Below are 16813 nucleotides of genomic sequence, written 5' to 3'. Positions count from 1 at the left end.
GAGACGGCGCGGCCGAGGGGCTGCCGAGCGGCCCAGGACAGCGCTGTCCCGCGGATGCACCGTGCCCCACTAGCCCATCTGACCGCATTAAAGTCTCATTCGCACACTCTACACTGTGCGTATGCTGCTCTCTCCAGACTCTGCTCTGAAAAGTTTACTATTGCTGCCAGATTTGGTGCAGCAAGTAGAAAAGGGGTTTTCCTACTATAATGTAGATACGGAACCATTCCAGCAGGCATATACAGCTTTTCCTAAAGGCACGGCATTAGCTCTAGCGTATCGCTTTCTGCAGCAATGGCCTGACTGCTGCCAGCTTCCATTTACCTGCTGCGCTCATGAAGTGTTTTGATGCCTGGCTCTGATTTACCGTAACAGGACAGTCCAGGAGAAGCCTGGTGCAGACAAATGCAAATAAGACTGCAGCTGTGTTTCCATTCAGTTTCTCCACAGAGGTTCTGGGCCTATTTGTTTATTTAGAAGCAGAAGGGAAAGGTTTCAGTCTCTGGTAAAGAGGGAGTGGGGTGTGCATGAAGTGAGATACAAGTCATCACGTATTTGACCCTATCACGAGACACAAGAAACCTGCTGAAGTCTTTCTCTGACCTTAGATAAACCTCTTGCTTTTGGGGGTTTCCTTTGGTGCAATTCTTACATGACTCTACAAAGGTCAAGCAAAGACAACATTTCGGTTTTCCATCCCGATAAGGCTTGTAGCGTAACCACCCCGGTAGAGAAAGAATAGACAAAACCCTAAGAAAGGGGCTCACGTGGTTCTAACAAAATCAGAATACTGAGAATGGGTGGTTTTATTTCTGCTTACAGATGAAAGATTAGAGTATGATTAAAAAACGCTTCTTTGAGAAGTGGATGAGGCTGTGAAAGCTGGTATTGCTTTTCTAATACCTCCCCCTTCTTCCATCTATTTGATATGTTCGGAGTCACATTTTATACAAAATGGTAACTGTACTCTGGTACAGGGTTTCTACAAAGTTCCTCTGTAGCTTACGCTAGATTTCCTTGCTTCAAAGGTAAATGTTTGCATCTGCGCTGTTCTTCCTATTGTAATCTAAAGGTACGGCACAGCTTTCCCTTTCTGGAGCTTTCTGCTTCGAACACAAGAAGGTAGGTCTGTAAGGTTTCTTTTGAGCCAGCTTTGTGGAGGCCTGGCTTTTTTTCCTGTTAAAAAAAATATACTGCTTTGTCATTAAATAAAGGATCACACAATCGTACACAAAGCAGTAAGGCAGTTGCTTTCATGTCCTTTTGAATGCTCAAGTGCTACAGAGGTGCTCCGTAATGCCATAGGGTGAGAGTGACTGTTAGCATCAGACGTTACTGTCGCAAGACACGGTAATAAACGCCAGGTAAATGGAAGAAGTACTAAGAGGAGAGCCCAGCAGTGCTGAGGTTATGCTTTCCTCAGTGGCTTGTCTCAGCTTTTTTCTTGCCCTGCCTATTGTCTTAAATCTTAAGTCCCCCGCTAAGGCACCTGCTACACCGAGAAACACACAACTGATCTGAGGGGACTCAGCAGAAAACTGTGTTTGTCCTCACCTAACTCCCTCTTCCTTGTCCGTGGAAGTGGTGAGTCTGTTTCTTCTTGTGGACTGAACAAATTACTTTTTCAGGGTTCCTAAATTGTTGCATGTGGATCAGAAGAAAAATAGTTTGTGCAACAATGCACAGCCTCTGGGCCACAGTAAACACAGCCTGCTACGGAAGCAGTGGATTTTTCTGCACAGAGATGCGAGTACTGTGCACCAGTACAGGACAGCCCGAGCTCTTAAAAAAAAAAAAACTTGGCAGACTGAGCTTACAAAGCATAATTTTTAGCTGCTGTGACGCTGTCAGTGGGTGAAGGCTGTGAACAAATCACAACGATCAATTCTAGTATCCTGCAAATGGTGAGAGGTGCAGTGCTGGAAAAAGGGTATGGCTGAGGCCTCCTGGGGTTTGCTAGTGAAAACCAGTAGGAATTAGCTATGAGCACTGAACGCCATTTATGCTTCAGGCTGAACCTGCCTTTCAAGAGGTTAGTTGATACTTTTCTTTGGAGCCATGATGACCCATTGCTTAAGAGGGCTGTACGTTGTAACATACACGGATCTAGGTTCAAGGGTGTATGTGTTACTGTAGACACTGCACTAAATGCTTTCTCTAAGAGCAAGAGCTAGGGCAAAAGGAGCAAGAATTTTCCTTTCTTGGTAGGAGGAAGCTATTAAACTTATTCAGCTACATTGTCACCTTTCCCTCTTCCCCCAAAAGTTGTGTGGGCTAAAAAAAATAACTGCATACAAGGAGTGAGCATAAGTCAGAAGCGGAGTAGAGTATCATGAGGCTGTCGCACAGCAAAAGCTAGGCTTGAAGAAAGCTACAGATGAAGCTCGAATCTGTACCGTAGTAATTCTCCATAGCATTTGATAGCAATACTGTTAAATTCCTCATTGTTTAAGTAGCTCTCATAAGCTTGGTTAGCACTGTACTCACACAAACTAAAATCTTCATTTCTGCTCCAACGCTGTGATTTCCTCTGTTGGCTGTTCCTTTGGCTATTGCAACAAAATTTGTTATCCTTTGTTCGAGAAAGCAATAGCTGTATCCTAGAAAAAGCAAAACCAAAATAAACAAAAAAAAGCTTACATCCACATGGTGAATATTGCATCATCCCCACTGCAGACTGCTCCTCAGTCTGCAGACTGCTACTCCGTGCATATTTAGCATTTGATTCATCTGAATAAGATTGCTCATTTCCTGCTTTCTTCCTGCTCCCAGAATACTTGTTTTCCATACACCGGGCAAGCTGATGAAGCACTCTCCCCCTTTGTTTACTGTTAACTATTAGCACTATTTGGGTATTGGACTATGCCGTTGCCTTTCAGATCTAAAGTAAAACTCCTTAGCTACCACTGTGGGTGGGGACGTTAGGCAGCAAGCTGCATACACCAAAAATTCTCATTATTCCATGCATTAATCGATTTCTGCACAGGATGTATGAGAGAGAGCGTACTGGCAAGGCATTTAAAACAAAGAACTTGTACACCGTAGAACACTGTCTTCCCAGCACCTTCAAACCTGTTAGGAGACAGCACGGACTGCAATACCAAGAAAACTAAGGATTCTAGTAAAAGACCTCTAGTCCATCCCAGCACTGCTGCCCTACAGCTTTTGCCGTTGTCTTGGGTGTTGCAGCCTGAAATTTGCCACCCTAAATGCAGGCCCACTTTCACTAGCACCTCCCCTTCCACTAACCCTGCTACAGAAGCAGCAGCCTGGGGCACAGGAACAGCAATGGGAAATTGCTGCAGCCATTTCCTTAGTGAACATCAACAAAAACCTTCCCAGCAGAAAAGCTAGGCTAAATGAATCATTATGTCTTAACAACCAGAGGTATGGAAAATGTCCGTTTAGATACATTGAACAGATGCTGGAGATCTCCCTCTGCATTTCAGCTTCAGTAGTCATAGAATTCTCAAAATGTTTATTGTACTTAATGCAATCCATTGGGTGTTGTTATGATAATGGCATCTAAAAGTCTCTTGCTAAGGCGGTCTTCCAGTCTGAGGGAGGGAGAGCATACATTAAGCAAGCTGCTTTTTACCCAAAGACAAACTCTTTTTTTAATAAAATAAAGTGCATCTCCTATAGAGTACAAGGTGACTAACTACTTGTTAGCAGAAAATAAATTGTCTAGACAACTCTTTTCAAATAGTTCGCAAGATAGCTTTTTTTTTAAATACATATAGTCATGCAATTTTATTTTATTTGATTCTTGAAAAGACTTATTTTCTTCATTCAAAGACACAGCAGAAGTTCCAAAATTGTTAGGTTGCCTTTTTTGAGGGACATGGCAGAGGTCGAGTGAACTGCAGACACATGCTGAAATGGTTACAACCTAGCTTAATTACAAACATAAGACAATTGATTTGGTGCTTTCTCCATCCTGCTCCCCATTTTCCCTACTTCTGTACATGTGTTATAAATACATTTATGAACATCCATAAATAATTGCCATCAAGCAACCTTTAATGATAAGGACTTAATCAAAATTAACCTTTAGGCACTGCTGAAGAGATTAAACTACAGCACGGCGTAAGATCGTGTTCCTGGCCTAAACTCGTGCATCTTACTTCTAAACAGCAGCTCGCAGATTTAGACAGACTATTTGCAGCGTTTGGATTCCAAAAGGTAAACATCACTTTGCAGCTCACAGTTCAACAGTGACCACATACAGTAATTTCTGTAAGACACAAAATGTATGACAAAGGAAGAGAATGAGCAAGTAAGCAATGCCTCTTTTTTTACGTTATTTCTGTGGATTTGGTGCGACTTCCAACTCTGCACGATGGTGGCAGGCTCTGTTTTTTCCAGACGCCACCAGTATTGCTCAAAGCCCCAAATTAGCATACATTGATGTTGACTTAAAGGTAATATGTATGTAAACACTACATAAATACATATGCAAAATAAAACCCGTATCCTGTAAAATAGAAAATGTAATATATATTCTATTAGGCAACACATACGGGCATAGCAGTAGTTTTGTAACTATATAAACTTATTTCATAATATTTACAGACGAAAGCAGAGACAAACATTACCATCAAATACATTGACTTCATCAATTCTATCAATCTTTTGAAGATCCTCGCTTGCAACAAAATGATCTGCAACTCCAGCTACCTAGAAAAGGAAAGTGCTCATGATCCACTTGGTGCAATAATGCTGGCTACAAAACTTAAGAGAAGAAAACATTTTAGGAACTAGTGCCGCATTAGCTAGTGGGACCAAGAAAAAAATCCTTTTTTAGTTTATGAGTTCAGTAAGATAAGGAAGAGAAATTAAGATTACACAGCAGACCAACAAGAAAAGAAAAACTCTCCAAAGTCAAGTCTTTACATTGTCAGAAATCAGAAGTGCTAAATATACAATTTCTCATGCTATTTTGTTCCAGCTTCATCCTGAACATTCTTGTAGACAGCTGTCCCATAATCAAGGAAACAGCACGTCACAGATTTTCCTGCAGATATGGGCTACACTACGTAAGCCCAAACAAAGAAAAGAAAGATGAATAGACTCATCAATCTTAACAGTCCTTTACGTCTGAGTGCTTGACTTCATAACTTCAGTAGTGTTCCTCCATTTAAGTAAATACCGAGTAGCACGAAACTTGCTTCTCAAATAAAAAAAAGTAATACTCGGGGCAGATGATAAAAACGAGAGGTTCTTACAAGTTGCGCGTTATGCTTTTAGCACTGGAGTCTAGTAAGCCACAACACCTAAAGATTACACAAGTTATTTCATCTTGGCATCACAGATCAAGCATCAGAATAAACTTCGGTGAACCAGTCAAGTACAATTCATTTAAGAGGAGTGACCAGGCGAGCAAAAATAACCTCTACAGCAATGCCGTGCACAGCACACATGAACATCAAAATGCCCATCAGCCTTGGTAAACCTTGGCTGCCTACCCAAATACGGAGGCAGGCTGACAGAAATCCTAGAAATGGCTTTATTTCCATTTTCATCTTTGCTCTCAAGACTTAAAAGACTCCTGGGCTTAACTGGAACTTGTACGAGATCTCACACATTTACCACCTTCCAAAATCAAAGTAATTAAGAATTCTCACAGATAATGAAACCCAAAGCCCATTTACTAGTTTCAGTGAGATATGGAAGATGCAGCTCTAGCTAACAAGTACTTAATTACTGATGTCCATGCAGATTTTAAAATGTTACAAGGTACAACTGTATAAAAAACAAGGATGAGGTGCTGCAGGCTTTCACACAAATTATTTTTCTTAAATTCTCAACTTAACTTTCAGAGTAAGCTTCTACCCAAGGGAAGCTGATGCAAAAAGGCCCTTCTCCCCAAAGCTGGGTTACAGACAACTGCCCATCCTCCTGCTAAGTCATCAGAAGCCCTTACAGTCTTAGTTAAAAGTCCAGCGTGGAAGGAAATATGCACATATTGGCAACCATCACCATGGACCGCAGCCAGAACCTACAGAGCAGGGTTTGGGAGCCAGCCCACTGCAGTTTCACCCCGGAGCAGTTCTTGGAGCACTTCTGCTGGTGGGAGCTCTGCACACCCAGTAGCCCGGCCGTGGCACCTGACAGAGTACTTAGGCCACCCGAGCAAGATCAGTCGCTCTCAGCCTTTCCAAAGTTTTGAAAAGCACCCTCCAGAGCCAGGCCTACCACAGGCAGAGGCCGGGACCCGCAGGTAAGCCCCGCCGCTCCTCAAGGCCTCGCAGGAGTCACTGCTGCCCTCGGCGACCAAGGACCGGGGCGCTCTGCCCGGACGTGAGATGGAACCTTCTGTCCACGAAGCTGGCGGAGAGCCACAGCCCCAGTGCTCCGACAGTGGCAGTGCCAGCAGCGGCGTGTGGAGCCCTGCAGCTCGCTGCCGCTCCAGAGATTGTGGTAGCTCTACCCAGGCACCAGACTTCCCGGTCACCTGCCTCAGGCGAGACAACGCTGCTCTTCCCCCCCACCTCACCCTGGGAATGACGGCACCGTGGGGCAGCTGGAGGGAATGGTCCCATGCTGACTCCACCGCTCCCTGTTGCTCTGGCCCCGGGGGCACAGACAGGCCTTTGCTGCCTCAGGGGAAGGATGAGCGGTGCCGGGCGCCACCAACTCGCCCCTCATCCTCCCACGAGCAGGGGAAAGCTCAGTGAAGCCAGCGCAGACCTTCTCGCCGTTTGCTGTGCCCACTGCTGCCGTCCCAGGGGCGCATGAGCCCACCACGCCGCGGAGGGTGAGGGCGACACAATGAGGAGCGGAGGCTGTGGCGGCTTCTCCCATTTATTCGTTCCGCGCATGGGGCAAGAGCGGGCGCTGCTCCTCGGCAGGCAGCAGCTCCTCGGCGGGCGGCGACTCGTAGGTGACGCAGAGGGAGGAGAAGAGACAGCCCAGGAAGGACACCAGGCTGGCGAAGTACATGGCTCCACTGGCGCTGCCCACAGCTGCCGTCAGCGGCCCCATGGCCAAGGCCACGAGGATCTGCGCCAGGAAGTACTGGCAGCTCAGCAGGGAAATGTCAACGCCCATCCCACGCCGTGTGCCCTCCACCTGCGAGCCTATGAACTGCAGGGGACACAACATAAGGGGGCGCCGGAGGTGGCCCTCCCCCCTCCCCGGCTCAGGGCTCACCTCGCGGCTCTGGTAGTAGTCACAGAGCAGAGAGTAGGGCAGTGTGCAGAGCGTGGCGAAGAGGATGCCGTAGGTAGCGCACAGTGACAGCACCAGGTAGACGTTTCTGGAGAGCGTGGCCAGCCCCGTGCCCAGCCCGAAGGCCAAATAGGCCACAAAGTACAGCGTTCGTGTGCTGAACCGCTCCTCCAGCTTCTCCAGCATGGCTGCAATACAATGGCACCGTATTGGGGGTGCACTGCGGCCCTCCCTGCCGCTAGCCGGTCAGTGGACCCGAGGGGTGCGCCTTCGGGGCCCACAGGCCGGCCGGTAGGCAGCCAGGTCTCAGCGGCAACCATTAACGCCTTTGAGTAATTGGCACGTGAGTGCCAAGGACCCCTTCCAAATCCCACTGCCACGTTGCAGCCTACCTGTGTGGAGGGCACGGCAGAGCTGAAGCCTGGCAGCGCCCCTTGTCCCAAAGGGGTAAATGGGAACTGTTGGGGGCGGGGTGGGACACACGACACACACGACAAGGTGCTGGGGTGGTGCATGACACCGGGGTGCTCTGCCAGGGACATACGGGCACTGAGTGCTGCTGTGCCAGACCTGTGCCTATGGTAGCTGCGTGTATTTCTGGGTTCAACGTACGTTGAAAATGCCACTTGCGAAAGGAACTATATACTAACAGATGTGTCTTCACTGGACCGCTGACCACATCTGCTGTCAGTGCAGGCCAAGCTAACTAGCAGAGACAATACAGTGAAAAAGAACACTGCTTCAGCACTCGTGCCACGTGGTAGGCTATGCGCAATATAAATGCCGGACTACTTGCTGCAGAAAGACCGCTTAATGAGCGGCTGCATCTTTCTCACAGCAGTGGCTAAGATGGCTGTACCAAGTACCTGAATAGACAGCAGCACTGAATGCATAGATGCACATTCCCCAGCAGCCCATGGTGACCCCAGCGTTGTACTTCTGATACTCATCTGAGTTGTGAGGCGCTTTCGGATTCCCTTGAAACACTACTTCTCCCATGAAGTCGGTATAGAAGAGTAACATCCCCTCAAACGAAAGCCATCCTAAAAGAAGCCAGAAGTAACCTGTTAGGATTGCAGAGTACCTGTTTCCCCTTGTAAGCTTACATAGATGCTATTAGCTATACTACAAATCGCAGCTGAAAACAGGTTGAGCAACATGAGTATTACATAACGTTCAGCCACATTTATCTGAGACTGCTGTTCCCCGTGCATTAAGCTACAACGTTTGTCAGAGACACTCAGGATTTTAAAGACGAGGATTTATCCCTTGAATTTCTAAGTGGAATCCTAGAGGCTGACTGCAGGCCACAGAATACTGGTTTAGCAAGATAGAAAAATAGATTACAGCAGTCTGAGCTGCCTTTAGGCTTTGACAAGACACAACGCTCAGTTTCACAGAGTGGCTCATCACACAGTCGTTCCAGTTTGCTGTTGGCCTCCCACATAGAACTGGAAGAGTGCTTCTTCTGTCATGGTTGCAGCCTCTAGAGCGCCTCCAACACAATTAAAAACTCCTACTTACAAACCGGCATCGGGGCCACTGATGCAGGCAATTTCTTAAATCCTTTCACAGCCAATGAGTATTAACTACCTGTTATCTTCTGTCCAATTCTGTGTAAACTGGATTGCTTGCAAGCCCTTTCTAACCATCAGTCACGCACTGGTAAGACTAAAGGTAACAGTGCACAGGTTACGGTCACTCCTGCAGTGTCGCGTTCCGCACCGCCTCACGGCCTGTTCTGGGACCCCTATGCACATGCTGTCAAAGGGAGGAAAGTGAACGCCGGTCTCAGGTGTAAGCAGGGAAATACAACTAATCTCATCTTTCTGCTCTATAATGCCAGCTTCAGAGCGTTTTTAAAAAAAAAAAAAAAAAAATGTCGACAGTTTCAAGCTCTCGGTTCAGTGGCCTTTCTCCTCCCGGTGTAAACATTCCATTTAACAGATGTGCTGATTTAAGCCGTTGTTATTCCCTTTCTAGGAATGTAGGCTTTACTGTTTTGTTGTTTTGTTGGGGTTTTTTCCCTTTCTCAGCGTTCTAAGAAACTAAATACCAGGAAGTACCTTATTGGTGAGCGTGTATGGAACAAATCACATCCTTTCTAGTTAGCAGCCATGGCAGCAATAGAATATTTAAAAACATTCAGCCGAGGTAGACTACTTCACAGTGAAAGCAAGACAGCACTTTCTGAATACCTAGGAAGTGGTTGATGCAGAGGTTACGAAGAGCCTTGGGCATCTGGCAGATCATCGAACAAAGTTGTTTCACGGAGAGTGGCTGCTCAGAGGTCTCGCCTGATCCATTCAGCTCGCTCTCATACTTAACACCATTCAGCAAGATATTAGCAACCTGCACCATAAGAACTCCCAGGTCAACAAACACAGTAAGAAAAACACAAACATCCTTTGAGCAAACCTATGCAATATTACACACCTATGTGATAATCTGAAAGTTAAACTCTGCTGCTGCAGTATATTGACTTGGAGATTAAGAACAGTGTATTTAGCTAAGCTCTAAGTCCAGCCTTGGAACAAGTGTTAAATGGCAGCACTGCACTGCAGCTTTCAGTATACTTGAAACAGTACTCTTCACTTCTCCGGGGTATTTGGCAACCACATCCAGATGCTAGCGTAGGGAAGGCATAAATTTCATTGCATTTAATAGGTGCTGTACCCACATTCAGGTGAATTTGGTTCCTAAAGTCTTAGAGACATCGAGGAAGAAGAGGCCAATTTTAACTGACATTCTCACTGCTTGCTAACCTTGATGCTTGATCTCTATGTGCTCAGTATGTAAAATCCTGGTCCTAATGAAGTCTGCTCTCACAAACTGAGTCAAAGTACAGCAACAGCAACAAACAAACAAAAAAACCCAAACAAACAAAAAAATCACACACACACACATAGGCCCCCCCCCAAAAAAAAACCAAAAAACCCCACAACAACAGAGGACAGTTTACCTCATCCCGGATCATAAAAATATGGGCCAGCATACAGAGGTCTCAGACATTCCAAGTTATCACCAACAGTGAGAGGTGAGGTCAGAGTCTTACCCCTGGGTAAGGGAAACCTCACCTCCCTGGTGGAACCAGATGTAATGACTGCCATAAGGAGAAGCTCATGGGAGAATCCTATCCCTGGCCCTATCTTGCGGGTATTTCTGTGGAAAGGGAAGATACAGGCTCAATAAAAATGTGTCTTTTTCTGCTCTCACGTGGTAGCTCCCTGGGTGGCGAATCAGGGCTAAAAATACCGACCTAACTTTCACACGTGGCCCGACGAGAGCAGAACGCTCCCGTTTCTGCCATCTTAACAAAGGCAGTTGACAGACTGCCAGTCATAATTCACATTCTACCCACTATTTTAGTGATAAAGTCATAGCAGGTATGCTCTTCCCATAATGACTTTTATGAGCAAACTGTCATGAGCAGTCTTTAATGAGGAATTTGTGCACCACACATTTAAAACTAAACAAAGAGATTAAATGAATGCTCAGGTTTACATGGCCATATCATTAATTTTCTGCCCTTACCTGCTGGCTGAAGGTTACGTTTCTTCTTCTGCTATTTTCTGGACAGTGTCCCGTTACAATATCTGGAATGGCCAAGGTCTGAGGTCTTTTCAGGATCCCTGATGACCGTGGCTTTATCGCATCCAGCGAGCCCACCCTTAGCGCCTCACCATCAGGCCCTGGCGTTATGCTGCTCTCCCCTTGCTCCAGAACTCCATTTTCTCCTTGGTAACAGCCATCAGGCACCCGAGGAAAGCTGACGCTGACAGGCTGCCTGGGCAAGCTAGCTGGAAGTGCTAAGTAGCTATTGTGCCCGCCTGTAAAACAGTCTATAAGCACACTGTCAATATTTGAAGTCCCAAATGATGACGCAAACTCGTTAATTCCTGTCAAGGAATTGTCTCTGCTGATAAAACTGCCATATTTGGGTGTGAGTGGGCTGAGGGGGGAAACGGGACTCGTAAAACTTGCATATAAGCGAGCTGAGCTATGAGAAGCAAAGTTTTCATTTACACCCTCCTCAAAGAAGAGAGGTGGAGAAGGAGGGAGAGGAAGACTTGGACTCTTCATCACCTTTTTCTTCCTGCTAAAGGTCCGTAAGGGTCTTTCTGGAATGCTAATTAGAGTCAGCACAGTTGTGATAGTCAGTATAACTGAGGTGAAGACATAGATGACACGAAGTTGCCCTCCCACAGCTTTCCCAAAACTGGTTTTATCCCAGTGTATTCCTCCAACAACATAACCAAAGCCACCTCCAAGACCTGGTGGAAAAACAGAGCCAAGGTTATCTTCCCTAGACAATCCTGGAAGTCAGTAACAGCACAGCACCATTTGTCTAATGATTCGTAAGTAGAATCCAACATGTTACTCCTGATTTACCACTCAACCCCTTTTCAATTCAAATGCAGTAATAAACACAGTTATCCGCGCCACAAGAACAGTCTGGATGTAGAAACACGGTACAGAAAGAGGGAGAAGATCAGTGCTGTAAAAGTAATGATACAAATAATTAAAAATCGTAGTTCTTTCTTTGCTAAGAACAAACCACTCTACCTTCAGCTATTTCAGTCCGTAAAACAGAAGTGTCCCCCAGCCTCGTGGCAAGGCTCTGCAATCAGTCAGCTAAGACTGTTTTCCTGAAAGTAAGTGAAAATCCATTTTCCTCACTCAGCTAGAGGAATGCAGATCTAACTGCGTCCAAGACAGACCAAACCTCTTCAGAAACGCAGCAAGCTCATTACTCAGCAACATCTCGACAGCATACAAAACTGCCACTGCATTACTACTGAGGAACAGGGAAGTTCTGAGGGCACCAGATAACCTCTCTCACTCCATTCACATGGTGAAAGCCTTACGACGCTATCCTTTCTTTCTTATGAACACATTCAAGAGCATAAAACAGTCTCCTGATGGAGTGGAAAACTAGACTAGGGCAGTACAGCAATTGAAGGTGACAGCAATAAGGGATTATAGCGCCCAGTATGCGCTCTCCCCTCCAATACAGCGACTAAAAAGGGCATTTTTCACCTCTGCAGGAAGCTGAACCTCCTCCCTCGAGGGATAATTTTGCTTCCATAGGTGTTCTAAATGACATGAGAGACTGTGTCTTGTTTGACTTTCGGTAGTTACAAAAGCCTTTTACACTAAACATAAGTTTGTTTTCAAAGTTAATTACTGCTACCTCTCCAGATATTTGATTATTATGCTTATAAAGGAAAAGACCAGTGATTTACACTCTGCCTTCTCACAGCAGGGCTTGTTTACTTAGGGTTCACATCACCCAGAAAGCACCAGGAAAGCATACCTGCTAACAAAGCGTGGATGTTGAGGCCCCTGTCTTGATCCACTGGGCTGCATACATCCATCATGTAGGCATGACTAGGATTGTCTGCTGAATCTGCACTGAAGTCCATGAGGACAACACCACAGACTGTAAGAACGATCCCCCATTTGTGATTATTTGCAGTGTCGGACAAGGCACTCCCCATATCTTTGCCATTCAGCATAAGCGAGAGCCCAAGCAACGCTCCTGGGAATAAAACCAAATCAAAATCAATCAATCGACTGTCGTAAGCAAAAAAACCTGCATCATTCCATGCTCTAAAAGCACTACCTGCACAGCCTTGCGGCAAGCACTACGGCTCTTGTTCAGATCACCACAGTCTGGGGAATGAGCGTGCCTTATAGGATGTACATAATCTTTTTCCACTGTTCAAGCTTACAAATGCCTGGAGTTGTTTTTGGCCAAAGAAAAACATTCTTGACCCTCAAAACATCATCTCTTCAAACTATGACAAGAGAATCTTTTACGTGTGGATCTCCGGCTGCCAAAGCATCACCTCGGTGCCATTCACCACCTTCTTCAGACCCACAATACCCAACAATTCAGAGGCGTTTTGTTCAGTCTAGTGCCGCAGGGGATGTCACAGAAGAGAGATATGCAATGTTTCTACTTTACAAGTGTTATGCCCGTCGTTTCTAGAAGACGCACCTACTGCTAAGACCAGAATGAAAGGTCTTCTCCTCCCAAATCTTGATGTGCATCTGTCACTCCAGGCCCCCAGCAAAGGCTGTAGCAAGAACCCTAGAAAAAAAGAATCACCAATAAATAGCGTATTTCTACAAACCTGTTTCACAGGGGAGTTAAAGTAGGTAGCTTGAGAGGCACGCTTAAAGGCAGGACACCATAGCATAGTGATAACCCCAGACGGTATTAGCAAGCCAGGTGCACACACACTGTACTTCCTGGTATTTCCCAGGTCGAGGACCGAATAACGTAATGTGCCGCTGCTCACTGTCATGGCAGTTCACTCTGCATCATTAATACAGCAGAGTTTGACATGAGGTGCAGAGTTAGAATACAAAAGTTTTACGTTCTAAAACACACTCTTCCTTACAAGCTACTTCATTTACCCCATCTTAGATAGGAAATCCCCTGCAGAACGAGCTTAGAAGATAGCAGGAAACAAATATGCAAGTTGGAAGGGTACCTTTATTACTCCGAGCCAGCCTGGGAGTAGGGGCCTATCTCGTCTCTTCTTCTGAAGCACTTCCCACGAGTACGAGAACAGGCACAACAAAGTTTCCAAGCGGTAATAGCCCATCCTACGGTTCTTCCCATAGTAATGGATACGGTCCCAGCCCTACCTCCGTGCTATGGCAAGTAATTCAGTGCCCATAATAGTAGTGGCCGATGGTCTTTCGTTGTTGGAACGCCTCATTTGTTTCAGAAAGTTAAACAGGAGAAGGCAATCCCACTCTGCTTTTTTCATACACCCTTGAGAACTGTCTCTGTATGCTTTTTTTCACAGGCATGTAAATGGATACGCTGACTCTCTTTTGCTAGTTTTTAAACATAGGGATGGAGTAACCAAACCTTACCCTAGCACAAGATGTTAGAGGTTGAGAAGTCATTAAAAGAACAGACCTTTTGATCACACCGAGCCCATTTCAGGCAAGACACAGCAAGAATTATTCTCCATTCAGTTTTCTAATATTAAGGCTAGTGCTTCTTAACCTCGAGAGCACACAGAATATACTTGTGAACAGCTGAGGTAGAGAAAAGAAAAACATATGACCCCCGTACAGTGAAAAAATCAAGAGGGAAGAAATAGCATAAAGGAAAGTTACCTAATATAGGGCTGATGAACCACACCATTCCATACAGTTGGTCTGGAAGCCCCATCTGAAGCAGTACAGGTGTAACATAGGCTGTTTCCATGGCATAGCTGAACTCGAGCCCAAAGAGAATGCACCCATTAAACAGGAGTTCTAGGAAAGACCTCTGAGGCTGGAGATCCCCGAAGTCAATCAAATCAATAGGACATGGAGTATTTGGCGGCGGTGGTGGCGAAGGGCGGATGTGTTTTGTCCTTTTCGGATGTCTCTTGAAGTTGTTAGCCCGATGACTTATGTGCCCTGTGACCGATCCAGAATAGCCTGAAACTTGTGACCTCCAGATTTCCTGAGAAGCCACGCTTGGCAAGAGCACAGCATCGCTGACAGGGGTTGTTGCACATGGTGGAATCATCACGGGTAGGCGTCTGGAAGAAAAATAGCTCAGAATAAAATGGTTGAGTAAGAAAAACTTTGCTTAATTTCACTTACTGAAGTTCAAACCATTTCTCAACGTTTCACATACTGAGTGCAGCCTTCGTATTAGTTACAACCTTTTCTCTCCATCTCTTGACATGAGGCATGTACATTTTATGGGCATGTCTCCTCCGTCTTTGCACAAATAAGACACCAGAGATCCTACCTTGGTTACCTGGGCATTGCCTATCGTCATCGGGGATTAAGATTGAAATATTTAAAACAATTAGCAGTCAGACATGTCACACTTCCCAGGAGTTCCCATACCAACAATGGGTTTACATTTACCTGCAATACACTCGAGCTGAATTAAGATGAATCAGGACCTCAGTCTAAGTTTATGATAAAGCTTACGAATCGCATACAAGCGATTCGCAATTGTAACTACGTGCCTTGACTACCCCCATCTCACAAGGCACCAACAGCAAGCTGCATTTTGTCGGGAAAGCTCATTAGATACAGAGTCCCCTAAATAGAACAACAGAAGGAGAAACGTATGGAGATTTTACAAAGATACCCGCACCGGTGTTCCCCTCGACAATGTTTTCACAAATTACTGAAGACTTCTTAGGACCCATGTCTTTCATAAGCAGAGAACTTACTTTGCAGGAATACCTTTATCAGCCTTCAGGTCAAAGTAATTCCCTCATGATAAGAATTTGTTAAAAATGAGGAGAGATGTACCAGAAAAAAAAGACATAACAAAAACCCAATCAGATTCATGACAAACGCTCTAACAACCCTTTCACAGAAACATGACAACACAGCTGTGCTAGCACCACCCCTCACTACTGAGACACCTTGCCATTTGCACCCAGGGTGTTGATCTCCCTATACTCATCTATTAGTTTCATTTCATGCTAGATCCTTCTTTACGTTCCTGCTCTGTACCATGTGCACTGCAAAGAGACCGTATTGTGAGTCGTAAGCGGCAATGTTATAGCGACAGAACAAAAGAACCCGTCTGCATAGCTGAAAAACACACATGGTGATCTGCAATTACTTGGAATGAAAGACTATTATTGAAAGCGTGTCACTGGTCCAGCAGAAAGTCAGCATAAAACTGTGAGCTGAGCCTACACTCCTCATCGCCCATTTTCCTCAACTTGTGAATCGTTCACTAGAGGACATCTTTAAAGGACTTAAGCCTGTCCTCAGGTGAATCCACCCTCTGATCTCAACAGCGTCAAAGCAGGAAACCTCTCCTTCAGCGTGGAAAACAATTACATGGCTGTTAGCTTTTGCTGTCGACGGTTATTTGTGATTTTTGGCACTTGACGTTCGTTACGCCAACAACCGCGCATCTCCATCTGCAGGGCCTCGGCGATGCTGGTTCTGTCGCCTGCTATCTGCACAGCCCAACGTGCGCGCACAGCAAACGTGTGTGGCGGGCAGGGCCCGGTCATCACCGCTCCTCCCGGGCACCTCTACGCTGAGATAAGTTTTTCCTTCTCTGGCAGAATCCGATGCCGATTTTTCTGCAGTGAGTACCGAGGGCTCCAAACGCACCACGCACATCGGCGTGGCAGGGAAAAGGCCGACCCCGACCCCGAGCAAGGGCCGCCACCCCCCAAACGCTCGTGCCAGCCGAGAACGAGCCGCGCCGCACGCGCTGCGCAACCGCCCCGGGGCGGGCCCGCCGCCCCCTCACCGCCCCGGGCCCACCGTTCGCCCCGAGCCGCCAGTGCGCAGCGACACCCGCGCTCACCGGCACCCACCGGCACCGCTCCCCCGCCCGGCGGCCTTACCTCCAGCGGCGCCCGGCCCGGCCTCGGTGACGTCGTCCCGCGCGGCGGGCGGCCGTCCGTCCCGGAGCCGGCCCCCCGAGATTCGCCGGCGGAAGCGGCCGCCCCCCGCACCGCCCAGAAGGGCGGTCACGGCGGCGTTGGCCGCTGCACGAGCGGGCTGCGGGAGGGAGGCCGGGACGGCACCGCCCCTCCCCCGCGGCCGCGCTTTACGGCGCGCGTTTCCCCTCCGCTGTGGAGCTCCGCTCCCACGGCCCTGCCCGGAGCGGTCCCGGAGCCCTCGGGGCTGT

General features: G+C 46.8%; 1 protein-coding gene across 1 annotated transcript; it reads right to left on the bottom strand.

The window, feature by feature from the left end:
* Positions 1–4638: 4638 nt before the first annotated feature.
* SLC45A1 (solute carrier family 45 member 1) lies at positions 4639–16536 on the bottom strand. Its single transcript, XM_059830021.1, has 9 exons — positions 16527–16536; positions 14317–14729; positions 13178–13270; positions 12491–12715; positions 10708–11447; positions 9372–9525; positions 8040–8216; positions 7156–7361; positions 4639–7089 (listed from the first exon to the last, which is right to left on the bottom strand). Exons 2-9 carry the CDS (start codon positions 14714–14716, stop codon positions 6808–6810), a joined length of 2277 nt encoding a protein of 758 aa, XP_059686004.1. The 5' UTR covers positions 14717–14729; positions 16527–16536; the 3' UTR covers positions 4639–6807.
* Between the last annotated feature and the right edge of the window lie 277 nt (positions 16537–16813).

The sequence above is a fragment of the Gavia stellata genome, chromosome 27 (assembly GCF_030936135.1).
Source record: "Gavia stellata isolate bGavSte3 chromosome 27, bGavSte3.hap2, whole genome shotgun sequence".
Classification (NCBI taxonomy): domain Eukaryota; kingdom Metazoa; phylum Chordata; class Aves; order Gaviiformes; family Gaviidae; genus Gavia; species Gavia stellata.
This window is presented reverse-complemented; position numbering and strand designations above follow the sequence as displayed.

Excerpts from the sequence above, each read along its gene's own strand:
- SLC45A1 (XM_059830021.1), bottom strand. The coding sequence starts at position 14,716 with ATGATTCCACCATGTGCAACAACCCCTGTCAGCGATGCTGTGCTCTTG. Across the intron at positions 13,271-14,316 it reads GTTCATCAGCCCTATATTAG|GGTTCTTGCTACAGCCTTTG; the intron begins GTAACTTTCCTT and ends CTTTTTTTCTAG. Across the intron at positions 7,362-8,039 it reads CAGTGCTGCTGTCTATTCAG|CCATGCTGGAGAAGCTGGAG; the intron begins GTACTTGGTACA and ends ATTGTATTGCAG.